The 27850-nt window shown below is 38.3% G+C and overlaps 6 protein-coding genes across 6 annotated transcripts in view; 3 read left to right on the top strand and 3 right to left on the bottom strand.

The window, feature by feature from the left end:
* The window catches only part of LOC136261196 (uncharacterized), a 56555-nt gene extending 51436 nt beyond the window's left edge, over window positions 1-5119 (top strand). Inside the window, exons 10-14 of the mRNA XM_066055172.1 lie at window positions 1864-3448; window positions 3544-3935; window positions 4317-4364; window positions 4659-4938; window positions 4988-5119. Coding sequence (XP_065911244.1) covers window positions 1864-3448; window positions 3544-3935; window positions 4317-4364; window positions 4659-4938; window positions 4988-4991 — 2309 coding nt within the window. The 3' untranslated portion in view covers window positions 4992-5119. The remainder of the gene's footprint in view (window positions 1-1863; window positions 3449-3543; window positions 3936-4316; window positions 4365-4658; window positions 4939-4987) is intronic.
* Window positions 5120-6886: 1767 nt separating this feature from the next.
* Window positions 6887-10495, bottom strand: LOC136261232 (uncharacterized). The gene is made up of 2 exons (XM_066055206.1): window positions 10279-10495; window positions 6887-7788 (listed from the first exon to the last, which is right to left on the bottom strand). The coding sequence occupies exons 1-2, from the start codon at window positions 10423-10425 to the stop codon at window positions 7027-7029; spliced, it is 909 nt and encodes a 302-aa protein (XP_065911278.1). The 5' UTR covers window positions 10426-10495; the 3' UTR covers window positions 6887-7026.
* A 130-nt stretch (window positions 10496-10625) lies between these two features.
* LOC136261234 (nuclear transcription factor Y subunit alpha-like) lies at window positions 10626-17689 on the bottom strand. The gene is made up of 3 exons (XM_066055209.1): window positions 17336-17689; window positions 14969-15103; window positions 10626-11025 (listed from the first exon to the last, which is right to left on the bottom strand). Exons 1-3 carry the CDS (start codon window positions 17657-17659, stop codon window positions 10687-10689), a joined length of 798 nt encoding a protein of 265 aa, XP_065911281.1. The 5' UTR covers window positions 17660-17689; the 3' UTR covers window positions 10626-10686.
* Window positions 17676-19790, top strand: LOC136261230 (uncharacterized). The gene is made up of 2 exons (XM_066055204.1): window positions 17676-17738; window positions 17790-19790. The coding sequence occupies exon 2, from the start codon at window positions 17872-17874 to the stop codon at window positions 19606-19608; it is 1737 nt and encodes a 578-aa protein (XP_065911276.1). The 5' UTR covers window positions 17676-17738; window positions 17790-17871; the 3' UTR covers window positions 19609-19790.
* On the bottom strand, window positions 19752-22222 carry LOC136261228 (uncharacterized). Its single transcript, XM_066055203.1, has 3 exons — window positions 22039-22222; window positions 21512-21837; window positions 19752-21313 (listed from the first exon to the last, which is right to left on the bottom strand). The coding sequence occupies exons 2-3, from the start codon at window positions 21833-21835 to the stop codon at window positions 19835-19837; spliced, it is 1803 nt and encodes a 600-aa protein (XP_065911275.1). The 5' UTR covers window positions 21836-21837; window positions 22039-22222; the 3' UTR covers window positions 19752-19834.
* On the top strand, window positions 22122-27837 carry LOC136261231 (secretion-regulating guanine nucleotide exchange factor-like). The gene is made up of 12 exons (XM_066055205.1): window positions 22122-22205; window positions 22360-22498; window positions 22576-22728; window positions 22834-22934; window positions 23080-23143; window positions 23822-23914; window positions 23967-24038; window positions 24717-24790; window positions 25066-25225; window positions 25552-25682; window positions 25851-25887; window positions 27600-27837. The coding sequence occupies exons 1-12, from the start codon at window positions 22161-22163 to the stop codon at window positions 27797-27799; spliced, it is 1269 nt and encodes a 422-aa protein (XP_065911277.1). The 5' UTR covers window positions 22122-22160; the 3' UTR covers window positions 27800-27837.
* The last annotated feature ends 13 nt before the right edge of the window (window positions 27838-27850 follow it).

Genomic DNA, 27850 nt, shown 5'->3' with positions numbered 1-27850 from the left:
CAATGCTGTGTAACGGGTTGAACATAGCTGACAATGAAGCATAATGGATACTTCACTTTTCAGATGATAATTGGGGCACGCGGTGCCATTTCAGATGTGGTATGAGTGGGTTCACCAGTCATAGTAATTATTTACAAAAAAAAGTTAACAAACAAGTACACAGAAAAATTAGGAATTTTCTACTAGAGTAGGGACCGCACATCAATAAAAGTACCGAAACAAGCTGGAGTAGTGCACAATATTAAATCACAGTAAAACAATAAGAGGTGTTATATATATCCCTACTGTGCTAAAGATACCATAATGGAAATGCACAGTAGGGATATAACACTTCTTATTGTTTTACTGTGATTTGATATCGTGCACTACTCCAGCTTGTTTCAGTACTTTTTATCGGTGTACTATGGTCCCTACTCTAGTTGAAAATTCTGTGTACTTGTTTATAGTAGCAAAAGAGTGGACAGCCAAAATTTCAGCCTTTTGTGATGAATGGTCTTGGAGTTATAGCGTTTGACAGTTGGAACAGTTATAAACTCTATTTGTACAGCAACAATACGGGAAATAAATTACAGATGCTTAGATAATTGATCATAACTTACGATTGAAACAAGCTACAAAGATAAGACTTGGCTCAATCTGTGCACCATGAACTGGCAAATCAATCAACGTGTAGTGCTTTCCCTGTACTCCTCTGTGTTGACAAAGAGGAGGGCCATTTCAACTAAGAAATTACAGCAGTGAATGCTGTTTTTACTGCATTGTAAATAAGCGTCCGTATTCTTTGCTGTGTGAACACAAAACAAAGATTTTCTTACTCTCCGTTAACAGGCAAATCCATCGGTGTATATATAGGTTTTTATTGATTTGAGCTTAATTTCAGTGCGTACAAATGCGATTAAAGTGTGAGTAAATTTTTCATGTAACACATGTATTTTTACCCAGTGTATTTCAATACAAAGTAGAATTTTGCGAAAACCACCGGTTTTCGCTCAGTGGGTCACATATGAAATATTCTTAGAACTATGCTGTAAAGTATACTACTTTATGTAGCATATTATAGTTGGTACGCATTCACTTGAGTCCCGTCAAATGTAGTAATATCAAAAAGGTGAACACATTTTCATTCCCTATGGTTTTGTACTGGAACAAGCATGTTTTCATGTTGTAGACATGTTTGCATGTCTGAATCGTCGATACTAAATGTATGGGATTTAAAGCCTCATAACTCACTTGTTCTTGCCCATATCAAAGCACTTTTTTGACTATTAGTTCTGTCGTTTAATGGGCTTCACAGCCCTACTAAATGTTTTGGCCATGTAACAAAAGTTATTAGCAAGAAACGAGGGCTCAGGTGAACACAAACAGACTATAATATAGTGTGTAGTGTGGTAATGAATGTATATCATTAATTTTATGGCAATGGTAGAGTGTACCATGTGCAATCACCATATGCTTGACTTACGTATGTTTATCAGGAACTGTATCAGTGATTATGTAGCACATTGGTATCAAAGTCTATAATATTACTATGATGTCTAACAAGTTACTGTAATCTTTTAAAAGTACACAGCTAAACTAGATATATAAAATTTGGAATAGGGATCACTGAAAAAAAACCCATGCATGAAGCAAAAAGAGATCAGTGGCAAGGACAGGGTTACATCACAAATCCTTACTTTGACCCATTTGCTAGTGTCATGCAGTAAAGTCAAAATAAATTTTTGTGGCATAACCATGAACCTTGTTGATTACACCAGCGATCCCTTCTTCTTTATTTCAGTTATCCCTATATTCCTTATTGTAAATTTTACTTTTTAGGAGATAATAATATGACAATTATGAAACATTTATTGGTCAATATAGGTAGTACTGTGCCAACTGGACAAGAGTCAGTTGATATTACTGTCGTGAAATGCTATCAAGAAGCACTAAAGAGAGGTGCTAGATCTTCTAATCAATTCAAACTCGTCACTTTGGGAGCTGAAGGGGCCGGTAAAACAACTACAATTAACACTCTTTTAAACAAACCCTTCCAACATAACCAGTCATCTACAGTGGGAGCATCTGTCAATTCCTGCAGTGTTGACCGCCAGCTGGCTTCTTCTAAATGGCATACAATCACTGCTACTTTTCGAATATCCGAGATACCCAAACAACACAGAAGTGAAGTCAAGTCCACCATGTCTCTGATATCAATAGAACACACCTCAACACCAGCAGAGCCAATTCCACAAGAAGTCATTGATGCAGCCAAAGCCACAGCAGCTAGTGAAGCAGTCCCCAAAGATGGCATGATCAGAATCATTGTCTTTGATATTGGTGGACAGGAAGTGTATTATGAAATACACTTCCTGTTCTTGGCCATTGAAGATACAGCTTTGTTGGTGTTTGATGCTTCAAAACATCTGCATGATTCAGTGATTAGTCGACAACGATTTGGGAGGTTTGGGGAAAAAATCAAAACCAGAGGAATGCAAAGCAATATTGAGACCATTGAGCTTCTACTGCACTCTGTGTACAGTCGTGGTCAGAAGGCACCAAAAGGAGCAATTTCTCCTCGTGTCCCTACAATTTTGATGGTTGGAGCACATGCTGAAGATCTATCCATTGAAGAGCAACAGTACATTGCCAAGATGATTTACCAGCTGTTTGATGGTAAGCCTTTCTTGGAACACTTACCACGATCTGTGAAAGAAGCTTTCCACTTTGTCGGTAACAGCAATCCTGATCCAGAGGTTGTTGATCATCTGAGGGCTACTATTTTGAAAGCTGCTGAATGGGTGATTAATACTGTGAGGCCAATTGTTTATCTCAATTTTGAGGGAAAGATACTAGAAAAAAGTCAGACAGAAGTGAGGCTCACGTTGGCAGAAGCTACTGATTTTGCTAAAGTGGCTGGTATTGAAGGAGAGAAAGAGGTTGATGCCCTTCTTTGCTATTTTACCAACAAGGGAATCCTGCTTCATTATCCTGAGATTTCTTCCTTGAGAAGTGAAGTCTTCATATCCCCTCAGGAGGTGTCAGATCTTGTTTGCACAGTTGTCTCAACAAGCGACTATAGTCCTGACACTGCAGAGCTCCAGCAGTCTTATGAGCGATACAACAGGTATGCCCTTCTTGGAGAGCCACTACTTGATTACATGCTGGAACAATCCAACCGATCAAAGGATAAAGGTGTTTTGTTGGGCTTGTTGGATAAGTTCAACCTTGCTGCTGAGGTACCTTCAGGTACAAAGTTTCCTCGTGAATTTATTGCTCCAAAGAAAGGAAGGGTGTTTATGGTGCCGTCCCTCCTGGTGTATGATGACAAAGCCACATATTGCCCTAAGGATAGAGACATCTGTGTTGCCTACTACTTTGCAGACAGATTTGTACCAGAGAGTATTTTCAACCAGTTGGTAGTGAAAACCATCTACTGGTGTTGTCAGAATGGTCATCTCATTAACCGGTGAGTATATTTTATTTAACTATGATAATTAAGTACTGCAAGGGTAACTTTTATAGTGTAAACATTAACCAAAAATTATAATTTTAATTATATAGAATCTACAGAGGTGTGTCATACTTCTGTTTTGAAAGTGGAGAATGGCAACAATTTCAACTGCAGTTGTCTCAGTCTTCAATTGAATGTTTTATCACAATTCAAGATGAGCAGCCAACCACTGACCAGTTGCCTCTACTCCTTCAACAACGCAGAGAGTTGCTAATTTGTTTGGAGTCTTTTATCTCAGAGATCAGCAAAGCTTGTATGCCATCAGCAGCAGCTCCAGTGACTTGTTTACAGTGTCCACTGGAACATGAGAAATGTCCACCACATGTCGTCCTCAATATCCATCAAAGAAAGACACTGATTTGTTATGAAAGACCTAAGGCTACTAAAATTCCTGCAGAGTACTACTCTCTACTTTTTGTGCCATCTGTTACACCAACTAAAGGTAACCTATTACAGTATACATTCATCCGCAATACTCTGTGTACAAATGAAAACTCTTTTCTTTTTAATTTGAAAATATTATGACGAGAGGCTTAACAAAATTTAGCTCAATTCAGCAAACTTTCACGTAATGAGGGACATCTCTATGGTAGACATACTATGCGGAGCTTTAAGTGCACAATACAGGTTATATGATTCGTAGAATGTTATAACACTCTTATACATCCTTGATTAGCTGTACATTTCAGTATAGTCTGTAGTAAGGTACAGTGTAACCTCAACTATGGTGCCATGTGTTTCTGTACTGACACACTTAATTGTGTTTGAATTCAGCTACAACTAGTAAACTTCAGTTGTAAAAAAGTTGTTTATTTTTATATAGGACACCCAGAAACAATGTCATCCACTACAACTGCACTACTTGACAAAGGTAATTAACTTTAGTGTGTTTGCAGTACATGATATTGTGTGATAATTTCCAATAATTATCATTTTACATGAGTAATACACTATAGAAGCTTGTGTGGTTTTGAACAAATTACTGGTTTGGCTGATAAAGGTTGTTCACATTGACTTTATAGTTGTAAATTGGTTTTGGTTTCACTTTTAGTTTTCAGCCAATAAGTAGTCATAGGGGAGTTCCATGAAACCCTCCCAGATCTACCCCTGATTTACTTTTATGTACATAACAATTCTGTTACTCTGTATATACATATATATACAGAACCTGAAATGTTTGCATTGATCAAAGTGGTGGTCCCAAGAATTGCACCACAGTGGGACACAGTGGCTTATTTCCTGAAGTTGGAGTTGCCTAGAATAGAAATATTAAGACAACAACACCCAAATGATCCAGAGAGGTCATGTGTGCAGATGTTCAACCATTGGTTGAGTACAGATGAGGGTGTCAAACCGAAAACTTGGAATGGATTGCTGAAAACACTTAAGGAAATCAAACAACTCACAGCAGTAACTGAACAAATTAAAAAGGAACTGGAAAAATTGTAAGGTTTTAAACTAAACTGTATGTTTGGAAATAAATCATTTTTACAGGTAAAAGTATTGTGAAAGAGGAACTCTTACATACATGGACGCAATGACGTAAACATATAAATCACACATGTAAATGATTGTCTCATTACATACACTTTATAGTTTTGTTTAATATTGAGTGAAAGACAATCAGCCACTTGCCAGGTAGCTACATATATACAATGGTACAGTATATTAGTGGCCATGGCCCATGGTCTAGGCTAGCTACGTGTATAATTGCACTGAAAATGCATAATAACTGGTGCGGTTCTAAGGGGGTTTCACCGGTTCCAGGAAACCAGTCAGCTTTTTTTTGAGATAAAAAAAAAACAAAAAAAAACGCTTAAGGAACTTTTATCCTAAAATTAACATATTTAAGTACTTGGATGGTTTATTAATAGTGATCAAATTACTCTCCACCACACAAAATAATCCAAACTGCTTCATTTTTATCGTTCTTGATTTCATAACTTCTGTAACTGCTCAATAAGGTATTAAATCTTTGTGGATATGCTTAGAATGGCAATTTTCACTCGTAGTTAACTAAAATAATCTATATAGTAGGTTCTAATTCCAAATACCACTGTATGGACCCCACCCCTACCCTAAAGTTGGAGTAATTTTTCTAGAACCAACTGCCCCTGCATAATAGGATATGCCATGTTTTGCACAAGCATAATGAGTACAATTGCAACTGTCTGGCTACACTGGGACGCAACGATACCTCCTGATTACATTGTAAAGCCACTACCACAATGCAAAAATAAATAATGTGATCCAATTTTGGAAAATCATGCATCCTTTTATGCACATGCAAAAGTTGCAGAAAAACTCAATTAAAAATTTCAGCAATTTATTTAATTTTTATTTTTGCACATACATTTGGATAAAGCTACTATATTAAACCTTCTTTGCTATGATGTTTTACATCCAAAGCTTCTTTCTGCTAGGAGATCGAATATGGATGATTTTATCAGACTATGATCAGTAGTGATTTCACAATGCATGGGACACCAACAAATGGGGTGATTTGTTCAGGTGATGGAATGGTTAAAACTAAGTATTTAGACAATGATAGTTGTTGCAGTGCAGTGGAACCTGTGTTATGGTCACCTGGATTAAACGGTCACCTTTGCATAATGGCCAGGGTCACAAGGTACCCATACAAATGTATGCATTGTGGTCTGCATTATAAGCGGTCACCTGTCTAAAGCGTATAACGGCCAACCAAGAATTCACCTATGAATCACTGTATACATAACTTTCTCCTTTGTATAGCAGTTGCTACCTTTTGTATATTATAATCAATCAGGCTTCATTGCTTAAACGTATTCAATAGCTATATAACCAACATTCATAACAAGCTCACCCTGTCCTTTCTGTACTCAAGCCATTACTGAGTTGTGGTTGGCGCAAGCCTCTTACTCATTTATAACGGTCATAGCCACTAAATGCTGCTGACCAGTGACCACCTTGTAGATTTTTTTCTATAACAGCCACCTGTATATAAAGGCCAGATATATCTGGTCCCAAGGTGACCATTATTGACAGGTTCCACTGTATTTAATCGAAGTAAAGGACCAGGAACACTTGATTTATAATTAACTATCAGAAGTCTGTATATAATTTTTAGACAGTGGGAATGAAATTATTTGTAAACAAAGTGATTCGATTTGTCACACTCAATCACTCACAGAACTCAATACATTACTATTAAAAGTTAGTACCTTTCAAGATACCAAGCTGAAATTTTGACACAAGATATAAACACCCAGTGCACGTGCTTCAAACTCAATTTAGCTGTAGAACAGACAATTGACTAATGTGATATATAATTATGCGTATTGTTGCATTCCTCCTGCTTATCAACCATTACGTATAGTACTGGCTGATCAATATTCCCAGAGGATAAACAAACTCTTTTATACTGAAGAAAAATATTTAACATTGATTATAGTCAAATTCACATGTACATTGAGAGGTATGAAATCACATAAAAAATCAAATTTATTATTATTGCTCTAATTGCTTGAAGATCACATAATTGTCACTGCTGGTCATCAAGTATCCACCCTGGAGTAGGGCATCACATAGTCACCATCATGTATTGGTGTATCACATGCTAATACTGATAAAGAACCATCCTCAGTGATATTCTTCTCATCCCTTTCATCAGGTAGACTGTGTTCTTCAAATGACAACTTCTCCATGGATGCTTGAAGTGTGTCAACATCTTTTGTTTGTGGCTGGCAGTTTGTGAGAGATTTGGACTGGCTTATTTTTGCCATATCTTGTTTCTCAGTTTTTGATACAAAAACATCGTCGCACCATCTGAACACATTAGGAGATGGATCTGAAATCATGTGGTATAAATTACAAGGTCTAGTGTGTGTTGTTGATGTGCTTTGGATCTGGACCTTCTTTGCACAAGGAGTACTGGCACAAGCTGGTCTAAACACTGACAACTCATCAACCATTGGACGCTGTTGACTGTCACTAAAAACCAAGTCTGAAGAAAATGACTCCTCTACTGCCGGAGGTTCAACATGGTTTTCTACTTTATCAGTACAAACCTGTCCCTTAGATTTTGGTGCTGACACTCCACCTGTCTGACTGTGGAATGTACTTGGACAGCTACGACTAGAAGTACAAGTCCCTTCACCATGAAATTTCAAGTTCTGTACAACCTTTAGTGGTCTCTTCTCTCTAATACCAGTGGTCTGTGCCTTTGGAATGAATATGTCAGATACCTTAACTCGACGTGGTTTCTTCTTCCACTGTTCCACAGGAGTCTGTGAATGCATATCAAACTGAGGTGACACCTAAACAGTAGAACCAATACAGTAGATTATGTGCATACACGTGATAAACATGAATTAGCACCTGAAATCTCCTTTAAGGAATCAAATACATACATGTAAGATAAGGGTATGATCATGTCTGAATGTCAAAACTGAATGGGACAGCCGGCATGGCATACAATATAAGGTGACTAAACTCTGTGACACAGAGTCCATGCTGAGCTGATACTAGTCCAAAAAGGGAAGGTAAAAGAGTCGACCCAGGGACCAAGGAATCGTGAAGACCCTACTTTTTACAGGGTTTCACTGATGTTTATGTACGATCTTTACCTTGCAGTGTACAAGCTAACTCTACAGGTTAAGGTTGCATAGAGGGTAGACCATTATTTAGAAGGACTTCCTGTAGGAATGGTGAGCAATACACTATGTAGCACCAGCTATATTTATTTTGTAAGTATTGTGAACTATATTCAGTATCATGAATAGTGGCTTTAGTATCGATTGTGATACTAAAATGGTAGTATCGCTCAGCTCTACTTGTGAGTACATTTACGTATCTGAATCCCAATGGTCTCAGGCAATGGTAAAAGTATTGAGATTTATAAGTGAATTGCTCAGTCATACATAAAACTCTGTTCTAATTCTAGGGTACAGGTAAACGAGGTTGGATAACTGAGGGTCTACTGTATACATGTGTTACATGCATTAGTCAACTTTATAGGGAAAAACAAACAATTGTCGTAATTTCTTGAAATACCTTTCTACTTGTTTGTGCAAGTGATATAATACCGGATTTGCTAATTCATGGAAAACTTTCACTATACTTACTATACAAATAGATTTCTACTCACTGTCTACTGCTATAATTTCAACATAATAAGCTAAAACTTGATTCCTTGGACACTGTAGATAACAATGATGCAGCAAAATCGATTCAAAATACAGTACAAACTACATGGTTTCTTCCTGACATAGTCACAAATGTTTTATTGAAATATTAAGAGCCTTGGGCTGATAATAAACAAGATACGTCATCACAGTAAAAGTACATCACAGTAAAAGTACATCACAATGGTAAACTAGATCAAGATTTGTCTACAGTGAGGAACAAAAATGCTAAGCAAGCTAAAACATGATATCCGACATTGAAAACCTTACTGTATGAGTCAGTATGACACACGGGATTAGGATGCTAAATTTTAATAACCTTATTGAGCCCGTGAGACAAAATTACATCACTAAGGTCAGAGATGCTGCTATTAGTCCATCAAATAACTATCACACTTGTACTGTATATCTGATATTTATAATACGCATAATGGCTAATCTTTGGATAATAATGAATAAAATGTTCACTAATAATGAATGACCATGCCAGAAGAGAATCTGCATGTGGGTGGGAAATGGATTTTCTTGGGGGGTGTAAACAAGTAATTGGTTTGAGCTAATAGAACATCAAACCTACTGTAATTGTACCATGCCTGCACTGTAAAGCTATTATGCACCTATCAATATTATCCCCCACCTCCCCCCTCCTGGGCATAAAGGGGAAATGGGTGGGGATTTGACTTTTTGAAAAATCAAATACTCCACCCATGGGGACATGACTAGTGGTCAAATCCCCACGTAGTATGACTGCAATACACTTTAGGAAACAGTTTAATTCTTATGTAGCTTGCGGTTTAACAAATGCCAAAAATTTCGAACGATCAAATATCCCACTAGTGGGGCAGAATTTCAGATCAAATCAGGCCAAAATCCCCCACTAATCCCGGGAGGGGGGTAGTGGGACTTAACATTGATAGGTGCATTACTTGAATATCTATGATCAAAGTGGCCAGAAATGGCAAAAAGTTTGTCTGCCCATTGAACACCATCTGGAGTTCTAACCACTTGTGTTTTGTTTTTGCAAGCTCCCTCGATCTTTCATGTAATGCATGGTCAGTTCAGTTGGCATTCTACGTCATTATGCATATATGCTGTCCATCTATAGCATTGTATTGTATTGTATTAATGCTTTACAGTGACCAGCACTGAAGGTCAGCAGCAACATGTACTGCAGCCTTAGGATTACCTAACCTAATTTCAAGGACTTAGACTTAGTGACTTATAGCAGAAAAGGTGTAACAGAAAAGGGGCCAAAGTAAGGAAAAAAAATCCCTCCAACCCCAGGAATCGAACTGCAGGTCACCCAATGTCTAGTCGGGGCCACACTCAGTCTCCTCCAGGAGGGATGGATTTTCTTCCTTAATCCTAAAGTATGTATTGTATTAATGCTTTACAGTGACCAGCACTGAAGGTCTGCAGCAACATGTGCTGCAGCCTTAGGATTACCTAACCTAATTTCAAGGACTTAGACTTAAACATGGTGTACCAGGAGTGATAAAGCGTGATAGAGTCCATTGTTGTAGCGTAGATGTTTTCTTTTGTTGCTTTAAAAGCGATCTAACTATTTACTCACTGTTCTTGACACTACCACGATAATAACGAGCTACTACAACATGCACGTACCCATTTGGCTACGGGAGGGTTCTCCTGCCCGTCCATGTTGACGATCTCCACAGCGGGTTGTTCCGGACTCTTAACTCTCTTACGCCGTCGTCGTTTAACCTTTTCCGCAGCTTGAGGAGTGTACTCGAACCGTAGCGATGTTTTCATTTTGCCAATGAAATTTTGAATTCAAAGCCTAATTTAATTAATACAGGCCGTGTGCGTTAATTCGAACCAATGCACACCTTAATTCAGTAGTGAGCGTAGTCTCGTCCCACCCACTGGGGTCTGGCACGAGAGCGTGACGATACACAGGTGCATACGTAACACATACACGTTTTATTTATACACAACTCCCAAGTTATAAGTTAACATCATGCTTCAAATAGTAAATTGATGAATAAATGTGTTACAAAAAAATGTAAGCTGCTAGCTATTGGCAGTAGTACTGGCTATCACAGTCTCCCTATTATCACTACTAGTGGCTACAAGTTCTCTATCATGAGAAGAATCCAATATTCCATTACTTATGCTGTGGTCTGTGCTATTGTGAACTTCCTTAGGAGTTGAAATTGGTGGCTGATTGTGGAGGTTGGCAGTGGTAAGGTTGTTGGGGTCAGGTTGGATGGTAGCTAGAGTCTCTGACATGTGAGATGCTTCTTCGTCTTCTTCTAGTGTTGCAGCATCGATTGGTCCTCCCACAAATCGTCCACTACCTTCTCTGGATCGCCTGAGGGCGTGGTTGTGCCGGGAAGAGTACAGGAATTTCTGTAAGAAATAGGAAAATAAATTGCAACTGTAACAATGTCTGTTATACATGTAGGTTAACAAAACCAAATGGCATAAGTAACTACTGTCTTTATTATTTTACTTTTATTTGTTTAACCACAAAGAGTAAGGTAGTACAAAAGGTAAATGTCTACACTATCACCTACAAAAGCACAAGATACAAAAACAATCCAACAAGTCACTCAGTAGCGCACAACACTGACAACGATAAGTTTGCTTGCCCATTCTATCTCAAGAAAACATCACAGTGCGCAAAAGTGTCATAGAATCATAACTCATAAACAATACTGTGATTTGACTGGCTCTACCACTATAGTGGTAGCAGCACAAGTACCATATACTAGAGTCACCAGACTCTTTTTGTAACAGTGAAGGGGTGGGCAGTGCCAGATTAATAAGAAGCAACATACTTTTGCTTGCCAGAGATTGTCAGTTGATGTAGCACCTTATTAGCATTCAGTACTGCAAGTAAAACAATACATGATGATGTCTGTATAATACGTATTGCCTAGTGTGTACCTTCATAACCTTCCTACTGCTTATTTTAGTGCTACAACTGTAAAGTAGAAGGAGGTAGGACAAGCTCACCTGAACTGGATTACATCTTAAATACCTCATTAACAGCTAAACTTCAGAGGATATTATTTTTACTATACTACAACAACTGAAATTAAGAAAATGGGCTGGAGCTGGAGCATGGGAAACAGCATAGAATCTGTGTGTCACATGTGTATGATAGGGGATAAAACTTCATGCAAAAGGCCAACAAAAGCGAGAGGCTACAATTAAAACTTCCCTTGATAAGTAAAGCTGCACATGAAATTACAACAGTTATGGTCAACTATTGTACATTCACTAAATTATTATTAGCCAATTAAAAATTATTAAATAGTAGTGTTCCAGCAATAAACAAGAGATACGAATATTGGTAGCTATGTGGGAAAATCCCTATGATTCCTGAAAAGACATATGTCACAAGTGGTCTAGTTATTGTGGCATGAAATGGTGGCTAAGTATTGCTTCATAGTTTGGCCTCAAGCCTTGCGACTGTGGTCAGGCAAGCAGGTCAACATTTAATGTTGGATTTAACGTTAGATGGACTAAGACTACTCCATAAAGGTGATTTTTGTCACATGCGATACTTCTGTGATGCTTTTTAGAGGCAGCATTTTTGGTGGTCCTGTCATTTTTGGAGAGGACCTTACTAACAGTACTACTGTACACTTGTAACATTTCTTCAATAAAAGTTCACAGATCTCTTATAACAAAGTATATAAGGAAAAATTAGGAATGCTAATTCAATTAGGGATCAAAAAGAAATAGAAGGTAGTGAAACAAGGGAGGTCATCTACACTTTGCAGATACACTAGTGGACCAGTGGACCTAATTCACTCTACCATAAAGTCGAGTTGTTAAGCACATGCGCTTATAATTTTTGGAGAAAACTTTTGCAAAAATCATACTGTCTGTTAGGCGCATACGCCTAATACATAATTATGATGAGTGTAACACGGAATCACTACATTGTAATACATTAGTTAATAGTTTGTTCTGGTCATCGCCAGTTTGTAAGAATGTTTGACCCCATTACTGGCTGAAATCCTTCGTAATGAACAAGATTATCACAATCCAGATGGCTGATTTGCTGTATACATAGCAAAGAGAGACCTCAAGGGAAGCGTAACCGCTTGAGGAGACATTCATTTTCAGTACTTTCACAGCTTTTCTTGCAGTCTCTTGCTGTGTGTAGCTCTATTGTCGCATTTTTCCATGTGCGCTTATCATCCATGGTTAGTTACAAGAAATGTGTATGAGCTTAACGAATAATATGAGCTTAATAGATACATGCGCTTAACAACCCGACTCTACGGTATAACGGTAGGGATTAAAAGTCCACGAATATGTCTCTTCAGGCGTAGACAACCTCCCTTGTTCACTTCTTTGATACCTAATTGACTCTTGTACTTATTTGCTTGCTTTTTGGTAACATTATTATGACTGGTGAACCTGTGCATACTGCATCAGAAGAAAGAATGGCACCGGGTGTAACTAATCACTGGACTGGACTACTAGACTGACATATTTTTGGTTTTTACACATTCTGAGGTTGGTTTTATGAGTCTTGCAAGCTAAGGGCCTTCAGAAAACTTGCAGTCTGCTACTAAAATGATGAGTGTGAAGAATGGGGTAAGCAAAAACTGACTTCTCACTACTTGTTATGCTATACAGCATTTATACACTTCTTAGTATTGTGGTTTGGAGATTGTACTATAAATAGCAATACTGAGCTAACCAAAAATCGTTTTATTATATTTGTGCTACCTATGATACACTGTATTCTTGAAGTACATAGCTCAGACCCCTGGGACACAACCTATCCTTCTTAAGACAACATATTGTAGCTAAATTTGTTCCTACATGAAATATACAAAATTATTACACAGCTGTAGAGCTTTTCTGCTTCTTACATGTGCTGGTTGGTGTACTATAATATGTGACCAAATTCATTAGCATTGTACAAGCTCCAAGACTTTATCGTTGGTTAACCATAACTAGCACATTCCCTGCAGCATACTGACAAGGAGTATAGGTATATGTACTGTAGAATAACATAATAAATAGAGGTGAAATCACTAGAGGTCAGTTTTTACTTACTCCACTCCTCACACTCATCATTTTAGTAGCAGACTGCAAGTTTTCAAAAGGCCCTTGGCTAGCAGGACTCAATAAAACCAACCTCAGAATGTGTAAAAACCAAAAATATGTCAGTCCAGTAGTCCAGTCCAGTCCAGTCCAGTGTTCTGATCCAGTACTCCAGTCCAGTGTTCCGGTCCAGTACTCCAGTCCAGTGATTAGTTACATCCAATGGCGCCAGGCTTATTGTCTTCATCTGAACAAGCGCCCCAACTATTACTTACTAAAAAAGTGAAGTGGCCATTACATTTCATTTTCAGCTATGTTCAGCCTGTTACATGGCGTTACAAATGAAGAACACTACTAGAAGGGTCTCTGCAATCAATCTAGTCACAATGGAAAGCTCAGACATTGCAAACGTAAGGAAGCAATCATGCGGCACTACCATGAATCAACATTCTGCAATAAAGATAAGTGAGACACAAAGGAGGACACAGGTAAGTATGCATTGTATGTAATGATGTACTGCGGTATGCCAAAAGGCTGAAGCTATGTCGAACAGTGAAAAAATCAAGCTTATAGCTGGCCTTAGCTGTTAACGAGTTATACTTCTCTGAAGACATCGTCAGGCAGATAGTCAAGTAGCTGGCAAAAAATTCCACTAAATTACAAAATAAATAAATAAATTTTTGTTAGAGGTGCACCGATAATAGGATCGGCTCAGCCTTGTTTTTTCATATCGGTATCAGATCGGTAACATGCATAAAAAGGCAGCAGATACAGATATACATAAACATCTATTTATGGGCACTCATGCTCTAGTAATATCCTAGCAGTGCAGGATTATGTAGTGTTGGCTATTGATTACAGTCCCACTCTGTCACTTACTTACTACAAATTGTTAGAGAAAATGTCCATGCTACCATATTGGATCGGCTTTGATTGGCTTGATAATGTTATTTTATATCGGTTATCGGAATATTGGCTAAAAGTCATATCGGTGCACCTCTAATTTATGTAGCAACTTACTGGAAGTGTTTCAGGTCATACAGAATCATACTGAAGGCACTTTTAGGCTTGACCAATGCTGCCAGAATGTATTGTGAGGTGGTTTCTGGTCAGTGTGTTCTTTTTTTGTGAGAAAGTGCAAATCTCTATGATCACTAAATACAAAATACTACTGTACTGTATGGCTAAAGCCTTGTTCTGACAGAATCATGGGTTAAAAAAAAATCTGAGAGAACTGGTCATTTGTAAAGTGGTATGTACGTACATGTATAATACTTACCTGTCGTTGTTTGGGTATCTTTCCCTCTGCCTCCAACTTGGCCCTTGCCTGTCTCCTCTTCAAAATTCTGTGATATTGTTTGGCATTGACATAGAGTGGCTCTTCTTCACCATCAGAGGGTGCAACATTTGGTGTCTGTTACATGTAAGCCACATGTGTAATGACAGTATAGTGTTACAATGTGCATTTATTATATGTATTGTTGTACAAGTAGACATACTGTAGAGAAATGTATGATGATAACGAGAATTGAGAACTTAATAGGGGTAGACGTATGAGGGGAGGGAGAAGGTATATGGGATCACAAAAAATTGGCCTTAATTGCTGAAAGTGGTCTGATCATATAGTACATATCTGGGACCTACATGACATGACCACTATAACAAGGTGGTTTTATTAAAGAGGTGACACTAAATGAGGTTTCACCAAACTACAATTGCAGTCACAAAGAAGTGAACTTGGTCATGGTTGTTGCAACCACTCAAAGTAGTTTCATGATAATGTTACTCAATCTGCTTATTAGATATTAATTCCTTACCCACCTGCATGCCACTTTGCCTACTAAGATTTTAAAAATTACAAATAAATTTTGCGTTAAAGATCGAGATACTAGCTCTAATAGAGGTTGTCCTTTTGATTCCACACTAAATATTTTCCAGTTATCTTCATGAATGCGTGAGGGAAGAGTGAATTACAAGCTGAAGAATGCTAGTGAAAATAAGAAAGCTGTGGTGTATTTGTTACGATTACGATATTCGCTGCTTAGTAATATCGCTTCGCAGCTGGAAGAAACAGGTCCATTGAACTCAAGCTGCTTGCTGGCTTGTACCACTGAGTTAACCCAGTCCCTTTATTTCTGTTCTTCAATTGGCTATAAATATAAGTAACTCACTCATTGTAGCAATTTCCCCCAAGTGTAATTGTGCACAATCCTGTTTCATTTTCTCGCATGGATGCCATTGATTTAACATGGTGTCTAGTAACTGTTACTAACTTAAGATGACATAAACGGATAACCTCAATACAACACTCGGTTATCTTACATGTACAACAGCAATCAAACCATTTGTTTGTGATACGTATGAAAAACCACAGTCCTCTAGTTGGTTGCTCGAAACAAGTTGGTTGGTGGACATTGCATTGTTATTTTGAAGGCTCACCAAAATAAATTAAATTTTAGTTAATAACCACTCCCCCTCACTACCTGATTGCTCTCAAGGTGACGGGAAACAATTAGGAATCTTACTATGTTGGCCTTTAGTCAAAGCCCTATTCACAAAGTGATTACATATTGTGCCTATGTAAATGCAAGCATCAATAAATAATGACAGTGAGTAAGGGCAGGGATTTTGTTAACTGCTGGTCAGACTTCACTGACTTAATCATATTGTAGTAACTTATCTATTGGATTTTACCAGCTAAACACTGGAGGGTTAAACAGAAAGCTTTTAGAACCTGTATGAGGTGATCACCATGTAGCCAGTTGCAAGAGAGCATCGGTATTCTAAAGTTAAAGAAAATTGGGACACACAGATAGAAAATGCCAACCCATTGCAATTCAATCTGCTGACCAATGGATGCTGGTAAAGCAGAGGGATGGCTAAAATTAGTTGGTTAGTTCTTAAGTCAAGTAATATGTCAAGTAATATAGTACAGTATTTTAAGGGGAGAATATTTTCAAGGTTTCAATGGTGGTGATTTTCCCACATGTAATAATATAATGCTGGTAAATATTTCATGTATGATATAAGACTTTTGCTGTTTCTTTCAAAATCTCAAAATCAGCTATAAAATCCATTCCTAACATTTAAATTTTTGATTCAGTAAAACTTTTGTTATGGACTTTATCCACAATGATGTCACGAGCACAAGATGGCCGCATTATTTGGGGGACTAATGTACAGGCACCAATGGAGAACTTGTTTTGATCGATCATATTTCAGCCAGGGAAAAAGATATCAACGTCTAAGCAACAGGTATGGTTACAAGACAACACAATGAACAATTTGTATTGCATGCTGGAAAAAGTTCGAGATAACACTCGTTTACAATGGCTTTTGTTACTTTAAATCCATACCTGGTCGGTATCTTACTTCACGAGTGAAATATGATGGATCAAAACAAATTCTTCATAGGTGCCTGTTCCCAAATAACGCAGCCTCTTGTGCTCTGTGACGCCATAGCGATAAAGTCTATTCACAAATTATTAATGTTTCATTTAAGAGGATGATTTCAGAGTTAAGCTACAAATTTTGCACCATTTACACCTACCCTCTGTTTATAGTTCAGTACAACACCACAATCATCATGACAAACAAACCTCACATAAATCAGCTCGTGCACACACACCAATCACTAACAACTTACTGTTAGCATTCCTCCTAGACCAGCATTAACTAAGGTCTGAGCCAGAGTTTGAATAAAATTACTCAGTCCTTCGTTGCCAGTTAGACCACTGTCTGGTAAATTAAGACACTCCTCACCGCTACCACTAGCACCAGTAGGGAATAAAGAAGTGACTTGAGTTTGTAGGGACTGGGCCAGCTGGCCACTAGAGTCACTGATAGAATCTGAATACACTAGTTCTGCTTCCCCTCTAGGTATCTGGCTTTGTCTAGACATCAGAGCCTCACTGTTCGGCGAGGATAAGGCTGGAAAATCAGACGTGCTAAGCCTCTGAATTCCGTCCATTAATATTTTCGCGCGGTATCAAAATTCTAATTAAACCACAACGGAAACTTCTGTTTGAAATCCGACCAGAGCTCCGACTGTAAGTGCACCGTAATGCTTAAAGATATTTATAACTGTAGATAATGTGAAGTATATAGCTGCAATTGAACGATGGATTAGGAATTTAGCTGGTGTTCATGATTTGGGTTCACACAAAGTAAAATCTGTACAAGATGGCTATGCAGAGAAACAGTTCCTTCACTGCATCAATGACGTCATCACTGGACAGACAGACAAGCTATGATGCCAATGCTGATGAGTTGCAGAATCTTATCAACATGCATGAGAGAAGCGGACAACCTTTTGACATAAACAAGCCGAAGGCACACTGGAAGAAAGCTTCAGATGCAGTACATTGTGCCAATACCAGCACTTGTAACAAGAAGTTTGGTATGATGGATCGAAAGAGGAACTGTCGTATGTGTGGAAACGTATTTTGTCGACCATGTACAGAGTTTCAGAAGAGGTTATCTAACATTGGTGTGCCTGACCCAACAGGGAGGCTGCATCCTGTTTGTGCTCTATGCTTTGGTGCTGAGTCTCAGAAGGTTGGTCAGATTAGGAATGATACTGAAACACTTTTTATGTATCGCGACAAGTGGGTTAGTCATTTAAATGAGGTAAAAATGAAAGCACAGCAAAATGTCAAGCCTAATCCAGCCCGTATACATGACAGAAGGATTGAGTATGCTGAAGAGTGCCTTCGACTAACAGAAGGATTTCGTAGTAATTATAATTTTATAAAGATGACATTTACTGAAGTTGTGGGCAAGGTACCTGATTGGCAGAAATCACGTCACTGGTTTAGGTATGAAAAGACGCCTGATTGTACCATCTGCAGTAAAACGTTTTCAAAACTTTCTCGTAAAATACACTGTCGTGTGTGCAGTAAACTTTGCTGTACCAAGTGTGTACATGAAGAACTTTTGATTTACATTGATGAGGAAGGAGACTCCAAATGGGGCATTAATGGTACCGTAGCTTTCTCTGTTAAACCATCAAAGTATTGCTTATTATATATATGTACCCATTGTAAGCCACACCTTGAACAACTGATGCTAGAGATTATGAGAAGAGAAGAAGAATTGGAAGAACTAATTGAAGAGGAGGAAGAAAGTATTACGTTTTTTGAGGAGCTTATTCCAGTGCAGAGGAGGCTATGGATGATGCAGAGTGATATTTCGATGTGGCTACCCAAATTTACTGCTGATGTAGAGGTGTATACTTCTCCCGAGACTTCAACAAAGTCTGTTGGGCTTGATAGTTTGGCCAAATGTAATATTGATCTTTCTGACACATTTTCAAAGATGTCTATTACAAGTCAAAAGCTGCGGATTATGAAGCCAACAACAAAAGCTGAGGCTGTGGTTCTTAACAACTGTATTAAAGGAATGCTGTTGTTTTACTCTGAGAACATGTATCTGTTTCGTAAAGCATTGAAATCCCTAGCTGATTTTGCACCTCCTGGGGTTCTCGATAAACTACAAATGATTGTTAATGAGGTCACCACAAGAAATGTCTTGTCAGTGTGTAAGAGTATTTGCTATAATATCATTTTTCTTCAGGACAAATATTCCCTTGAAGATGCCGCCATTAAAATACTGGCCCAGCTTGTGGAAAGTTTAGAGGATGATTTCAGACTAGCCGTGGAGAAAAATAAGACTGGAGAGGATTTTGGTGAAATGGTCAAGGCCATTGATGAGATGGTACAGATGGAGTTGAAGGGTCGACGTAGGATCCGTGAACCAAGATCTAAATCAAGCTATGCAGTTTTCAGACAATGTGCAGCACCTCTGAGGAGCTGCAGACGAGAATTAGAAGCAAAGACCTCAAAGAAAGACTTCGTAGAAAGTAAAGGTATGCTTGAAGTATTGCTAGAAGCAAAGAGCAGCCCATTCAGGATAATGTGATTAGAAGACAGTACATGCTTTTAATTTAAAATTTGTTTTTTATATGCTCTTCAGCAAAGCTGACCTTTTACTGTAAATTGTCTGAATTATAACATGTTATTATTCAGTATTGTGCATTGCGTTTTAACTATGGTTTGACTGTGTACACATCAATTGTTTATACAAATTTTTACAAAACATAAGTGATAATATTGCAGTGCATTCTACAGAGTATTTAAGTGACATTTCAATTAGCATCACCAGTTACTTCTAAGTCCACTACTTGTGTTTCAATATCTTCTTGTACTGGTAAACTAGTGCCAAACGTTTCGCTTGCTGAGTTAAATGTGGAACTGTCTTCTTTAGCTGGTGTCAAACTTTGCAACAGTGAGGTCCACGATGCAGAAGATGGAGACCCGCTAACAGTTAGTAGTGGTAGATGGGTCCCTTTGTGAGGTGTACTTGAGATTGATGGAGCTACAAAAAAATCGACCGTAGGAGAGTCGATGTTTGCAAGCAAACACGGTGGTGTATTTCCTGATATTTCAGTTGAGTTAAGTCGAGAAACTTTGAATGGTGTTAGGGGGCTTGGTATGGATACATCACAGGTTGAGGAATTGGTGGAAATATCCAGTGAATTGTAAGGTATTCCTTGAAAATCTGGTGATGAAAGGAGCATTAGAGCATCTGCTGCTTCTAGGATCTTAGTTGGCGTTAACATTGCATCACTGAGCATCTTAGTACTGACTATGCCAGGGGCAACAGCAAAACTAGTGTTAGTGTCTTTATAGCTGCTAATGTTGGCGTTCTTTCTTCCTCCATTATTCCGTCGTTTGATTAAGTCATCTGAGTGTGGTTGTTGGTAAATAACTCTTGACCCTTTAGGAGTGGTATCCACATAACTGGTTGGGTTTGTTACACATAATGGCACAAGTGTGTCTGGTTCACTTGAATCAGATTCATCTTCAAGTTTTATTCCAATCTCTGCTACTGAATGAGTCTCTTCTTGTCCGTTGCAAATGTGATCATTTTCTACATCTTTATAGCCCAGTTCTGTGGAGAGAGCTCTCTTTGCTGTCCGTTTCTTGTTAGTACGTCTGCTAATCCTAGGTCTCTTATTAATTCTGAATGGTATATCTGATTCGCTACATCTACGAGACCTTTTCTTCACAGTAAAATTGTCATCATCTTTGTCACTAGCAGGAGATTCAACAACATTTTCATTGTCTGGTGGAGGAGCATAGTACGAGTGTTCTATCAAATGTTGTGGAATTTTAGAGATTTTCGGCAGCAAGTGTTGACGTGGTTCTGAACTCTTAACACAAACAATATCAAGATGGTTGCACTTACGCTCCCCACTCAATTCCACTACATTAATAATCATCATTGGAATTAGCTTAACTTGATCCTTCTCAGCACTTTGCAATAACACAGGTAATCTGGCCACCAGACCCAATACGTCAGTTGTACTGTTCGTGGCCATACGAGTAACACACGATGTGACAAACTTCTGTAATTGACTAGTACCCAACTGGGGCAAGTACACACAAAACTCAGTTCCGACCTCAACAAAAGGGGGACCAATATAGTTCAGTACTTGTACAGCCTTGCTCAATTCAGCCTCACAGCCTGGAAGAAGCTCCCAATAGCTGACTGGAGTGACCTGACTAGCTGCTTGCCTACCAAACATTGTCTTTCTTATGGACAAGTTATGCCTGATTGAATTCTATAGACAACAACAGAGAACACATGTACATACATAGCATGCCAATACACACAACACTAAACTTATAGGCAGAAAACTTGTGAAATGTATCAAATATGTAGCTGTTGAAATCCTGCAACCTCACCATAACAACCCAATTTTTCTACAGTGGAACCTCACTTACATTGGATGATTCAGTTTAAATGCATCAATACGTACCTTCCATGCTTTAGATTTCTCCCCACACCTGTAGTAAGGAAACTTGCTCTCAATCCACTGGTAAATCTCCTGCAGGTGTAGCCTCCTCAGTGGGTTACTACACAATGCTAGAGCTATGAGACACCCATAGGATAATGGCGGCCTGTCATTCCGTACAGAGGATAACACGATAGATTCCTTCTCATGAGACTTGTCGTCCATTGGGAGTAGTATATTTCCAAAAGGGATGTTAGCCCCAACACTGAGATTCTGTAGCCAGTTAATGTCCGTGAGTCCATCGTCGTTTCTATCCGTGCAAAACTGCATGGTGGCTGCCATAGACATACCTGCAGATAAATAACGATACGATCACCCTATACAATTTTCAAGGTGATGCCGGGAAAGGTAGCTGCGATGAAAGGCGTGGTGCCATGGCAATGTTTTGCAGTTGCTAAGGAGCGCAAAACTTTGCCATGAAGCAGACCGTATCTTTTACAAGCACACCAAACTCACTAAGAACAAACTCAGTACAATAACTAACAACTTACTGCTGGTTGTAAAGTTTCAAAAAGGTTGATATTCTAGGCTGGGCAAGGTTGCCCGCCTTTTCGAAGTTAAATGACCTCCAAGATGCGCGCGAAATGGAGAATCGCAATATGACGTCACTACTATGGCTTCGCAGAACCAGTTGAAAGAAATCACCCTTCTTAGTTGGGTAACGAGTTTGTTTTGTACTTCTTTTGTTTAGTTTTCCTTAGGCTTCTCTGACATAGCAAGCTGTTAGCTTGACTTACGGCTGTACTGTGTAGGTGTTTGTGGCGCTTATTTTTGAAAATTAACAGGCGCTAATTTTTCACAAAATATTTCAGGGTGCTAATAGTTATGGTCAGCTATGCAATAGTCACAACGAGGACACACTGGTACCAAGTCAGTGTAGTATTGATGATAAACTATTAGAAGATATTGCTGTGGTCACTGGAGGTGGTGGCCATACTGTGTTGTTAACAAGTGAGATAAAAGTGCCATTGTTAAATGTTAAACTGTAAACTGTTTAACATGCTAAAGTGGTTGTGCTTTTACTGTAGAAAAGGCTGAGCTTTATGTGTGTGGATGGAATGGAAATGGACAATTGGGGATAGGACATTTAAACAATATTTCTATTCCAGTATCTATTCCAGGATTGCAGCAAGCAATCACTAAGGTTTCGTGTGGCTGGAATCATACTATTGCTATAACCAGTATGTAGTGTATTGTTTATTACAGCTAATTTGTGTGTAGCAGTGCCATGTTTTGTCCACCTATTATATATTGCGTTAGTTACAGTTGTTGTTCATGTCATGCAGATCTCGGAGAAACATTTACATGGGGTTCCAACAGTTTTGGCCAGCTGGGACTACCTCATATCCAGCGACACATCAACAAGCCAGAGAGAATCCCACAACAGGTAGTCGATTATTTGTAAAGGATTTATGTACTGAATTGACTTATATTTGACCCTTGAAAAATTTTACAATTGTGTACTAGTATTAACGTGTACTTGATAAGCCCTTCTGTTGCATGTAAATAGTGTGTTACTAGTTACATTCCAGGTGTTTGCTGGTCACTCAGTTAGTGAAGTTGGTGCAGGAATGAGACATTCTGTAGTGATTACTGGTATGTTCAGTGTTCTGTATTGAAGAGATATTGTGTTCTTCAACCTTTAACTTTTGGTTACACTCATGCATTTGATTACTTATCTGCTGTTTGTGTACTTGAATATCCTGACCTCTGCAGTAATTTCCAATGTGCTTATTATGTAAAGTATTCAGTTGCGGCTAAGTGTGCCAAATCTTCTCACATTTTACAATTTCTTACCTTCCAGTGCATCCTTCTAGTGGTATATAACCAATTTAGATGGCCTTTTCATGCAGTAGAATATTAAGCTGAAATTAGGTGAGGGTGGTGGGAAGGACAAAGGGTACAGGACAAGATAAAATAGGGCAAATTATGAGCTAAAAACCAGATGCAATACAACATCCAGCCATCCCCAGGTTGTCCCTTATTGTACAGCTCACAGCAGTGCCAGTCAGCTGAGTTACTGAACCACTTATGTAACTGTTGATTTGAATTGAATAGTAGTGTTATAGTGTGTTGATTCAAGTATGTAGCTTTATAGGTATGGTGGCCTTAAGTTTTTCACAGAACAAGTCACACATACAGCTGAAGTTTACTTTTTTACCTCTGTAATGAGATCAAGGCTACAGTATATATTTATCTCATGGTGGTTTTATTCTTGGTCTCTATACATTGATGCATGTCTATATGTTATTGTGTTTGGTTTTTAAATTTTAGCCAATCATAAGGTGTACAGCTGGGGGTCTGCTAAGAGAGGTTCACTTGGATTAGGACAGCTGCAGACCAACATTGTGAATAGCCCAACTATTGGTATGTTATGTGTGTGTTTCTTTTCCTACCTAGTGACTACTCCTTCTTGTAGTGTTGTCATTACCTTCAGATGTGCTCCCCAAGATGGTGGCAGTTGGGAGTTACCACACTTTGATTGTATCTAGTAAGTGTTACCGGGTTTTGACATTAGGTCCTGAGATCATAAATATTTAACCATAGCAAGAATTCATAATCTGTATACTGCTATACCCCAGTAGAAGGGTGTATTGTGAAATTATGATGTAATGCTTCTCAGCTTGTCCATTTCTCTTTGTATAATTAATGATGTCATTAATTGAACGTAATATTGATTGAATTTGTGCTTAGCAATGTTGTGGAGTTTTCAATGATTGGGAGCTATCTTTACTTTGATTGTACGTATTTAGTATGTATTTTGGGATTTATTGGATTACCAACTTGGATTTCCTGAGATCTTTAAATACCTTACCTATGTGACATGGACTATAATAAGGTGGTCTTATTAATGAGATCATGAAGCTTAATGCATGGGCTGTACATTTTTGTCATGCTATTTTCTCTATGACATAGACTTGCACTGAGCTAATGACTGCTCTATTAGAGTATCTCAATTCTTAAGCTGAAAATTAATAGTTACAGTGTTGAAGGCAGTAAGCTACGTACATGATTAATGGTTAAAAACTTTGACTTTAGCTAATTATGCAAAAAAATGCATTAGGTTGTCTGAGCAATGAATTTATGTAGTATATAGTACATCTTACACCTGTAGATGTGTTTGGGTCTGCTTACTTTGTGATGTGTGCACTTTTTGTCTTGTACGTAGCAACTGGTGATGTCTATTCCTGTGGGTGTAATGTACACGGTCAATGTGCAGTAGCTCCTGTGACTAATGACCCAGTAAGTGTTTTACTCCAATAGAAGCACCACTGCTTAATACTGTTTATTGCTTTCATTGTCTGCATTATAATCCGGCTTTGAAGCACAGAGACAGGCATACTGCAGTAGTAAGTAGAACTTTAAATTTGGCTAATAAATAGTGAATAATGTAGCTGCCTGCTATGCCAATCTAGCTGTGTATAGGTACAATACCTCTAATAGAACATGCACGTATAGTGTGATGTATCGTCTTAATGTTCATTGAACTCTTAATTGGTATGGTGTTGATATTTTAGCAAAGCAGTAGTAATGACAATGTCTCATATGATCCAGCACGTTACATCATGACTGATGATGGTAACTGGGTGAAGTGTGTACTATTACCCCAACTAGTGCCTACCCTACCACCTGTATCTGAAGTGTACTGTGGATGGAGTCATTGTGTAGCTAAAACTAGTGAGTCACTGTTGTGTAACCTTCTCTAATAGTGGAACCCCAACAGACACTCTGAACTTCCTTTAGCCAATAATTCAAGTTGCACAATCTTGCTTTCTAGCAAGCTTTGTTGTAGAGATGTACAGTTCCCACATAACAACACTAGTGCACTAAACGCTTACAAGTTTTTTTATAAATGGACTGTTTTCTGTACTATTGTACATGTATATACCAGTTATAGCTAATAAGATTTCATGTACCTCACTTAGTGGCCACCTCTTTAAGTCATCCAGATTATAGTAATTGTGTCAATAAGTCTCAAACAAGCCACACTTTATCATACGCAGGTGACCACAAGGTGCTGGTGTGGGGAAGATGTGACTATGGACAACTTGGGTTACCTGGTTACTGTCAGAGTGCTAGACATCATTGTTGTTGGCAACCACGTGAACTACCACACCTTACTGGTGTACAACAGGTGCGTGCTACAAAAGAAATGTTATTAGGAAATTGTACAGTGACAATAGTCAATACATGTGCATATTTACACACACACGCACACACACACACACACACACACAACACACATATGTATTGTCAGTGTAAGCACTTTTATACAGTTCTAGACTAATTATTTTGTTTGTAGGTGTGTTGTGGCTCAGAACATAACCTGGCTGTTGGAGGTGAGTATGTTATGTGTGTATGTAATGTACTTATCCTATAAAGACACACGGTTTGCAGCCCTAGAAGTTGGTGCACCACACTTGGGTATATTGACAGTAAAAAAGAAAACATGACTTTCACACATAATATTATGTAGCTGCATGATCTCTTATCTGAATACCCAATTTTTATGGTGGAGTTGCCTGTCTGGTATGGCAGTCCACACCCCAGAGATAGAATTTGGTTTTATCTTTTTGCACTCTTTGCAAAAACTGCTATAAAACAATACATCAATCCGACTGAGGTAAAATTCGGCATACCTAAAAAGAGGTCCAAGATGAATTCCAGTACCTAGTTTTCTGTGCATCCAATAACCACTGTACAACTGATCATTCACGTAATATTACAATGCAAAAACTAACAGTGTGTATAGTGGTACAACATAAAATGAGTTATACAACTACGGTACTAGTAACAAGTGTACGGTCAAGTACTTCTTCTCTTATTCTTCTAGTATAGAAATAAGACAAAAAATAACCAAAACAGGAAGCACTGTGTGTGGCAAGCTTTGGATGCCATAGTTAACAGCCAAGCTATGAAAAAATGTGTGGCCCTACAAAAAGCAAGCTGTTTCCATAAGTGGATTGAAGGGATTCCCCCTTCAAGAAATTGCTATGTACTACTAACTAGTGAAACTTCAATGCGTTACATGTGTGGTGTTGCACTGATATGAGGTTTTGCCGATATTGGATAACCTTTTCGAGCCGATAACGTAGCTGATCCGATATGGCACAACAATTTTGTACTAGAAATTTGATTGTGAAGGACCAGTTTAGCTTGTTTTTAGCAGTAGTATTGCTACAACAGCTGATCGACAGTACACTGAAGCAGTAATAAAAACAATGTAATACAGCTCAACGCATTTGTAAACATCATTTGTTGCATATAAGCATGTATTTCTAAATGCATATATATATATATATATAATTGTCTGTATCTGCTGCTTACCGATATACAAAAAACACTGCAGATATATTATGGTTTTTTTCTGATAACCAATCTGATTATCGGTGCAACACTATACACCTGCATAATATGTGTAGGAGAGTTGTTCTCAAATTATCAAAATGGTGACCAAAAGTTCTAATATATTCTATTACAGCAACCAAACTTCAAATAGGATAAAAAAAGTTGTAGTTATTTCCACTACTGTATAGCGTGACGTCTGTATGCAAGGTAATATATTATATACCATCACTCAGTGTTCACTTTGTTAGGACCACTCCTATTATAGTAACCATGTACTTCCATACTGCTTCACAGATTAATTTCTGGCCATCTAGTTAATGAGCTCAGCAGTTGCATCTTACGAGACCAAACTAGTATAGCTAACAACATTGCTTGATACTGAGCAGGCAGCAACTTGAAAGTCCATGTCAAGATCTGTGCATAGTGTTTATAATAGTACAGACCACACCTGTGTGGCCGTTCAATTAAAAGCAGAATCTGTCTCCTCAGTGGTTCTAGTTACAAAAATCCAACACAAATGTGATTTTAAAGCAACTGCTGTAGATAACAGTTGGTTTGCTGAAGCCTTCAATATAGTGAGGTCACTTCCCTTTCATAGGTACTTCAAATTCATGGGGCTTGGGCTAGGCCACTCCCATAGGTGGACTTATTAATGTGGTATTATTGTTCAAGGTGTTCCAGTGTGTGTGCTCTCCTTCTCTAGCTGATGGAAGGTTACTTAGTTGGGGATGGAATGAGCATGGCATGTGTGGTACTGGTGACCAACAGGATGTGATGTCACCACTTCCTGTGCAGCTGATGCAGGACAACAGCCACTCCCCCTTGTTGATTGGAACAGGAGCAGGAACTTCTTTTGCACTTGTACAGAAACCAAATGTGAAAAAAAACAAACCTAATGTATGAAACATAATATGTACAGTGGAACCTCTACTATAACACTGTAGGGCTGAAAAT

This window comes from Dysidea avara, chromosome 7 (genome assembly GCF_963678975.1).
Source record: "Dysidea avara chromosome 7, odDysAvar1.4, whole genome shotgun sequence".
Classification (NCBI taxonomy): Eukaryota; Metazoa; Porifera; class Demospongiae; order Dictyoceratida; family Dysideidae; genus Dysidea; species Dysidea avara.
This window is presented reverse-complemented; position numbering and strand designations above follow the sequence as displayed.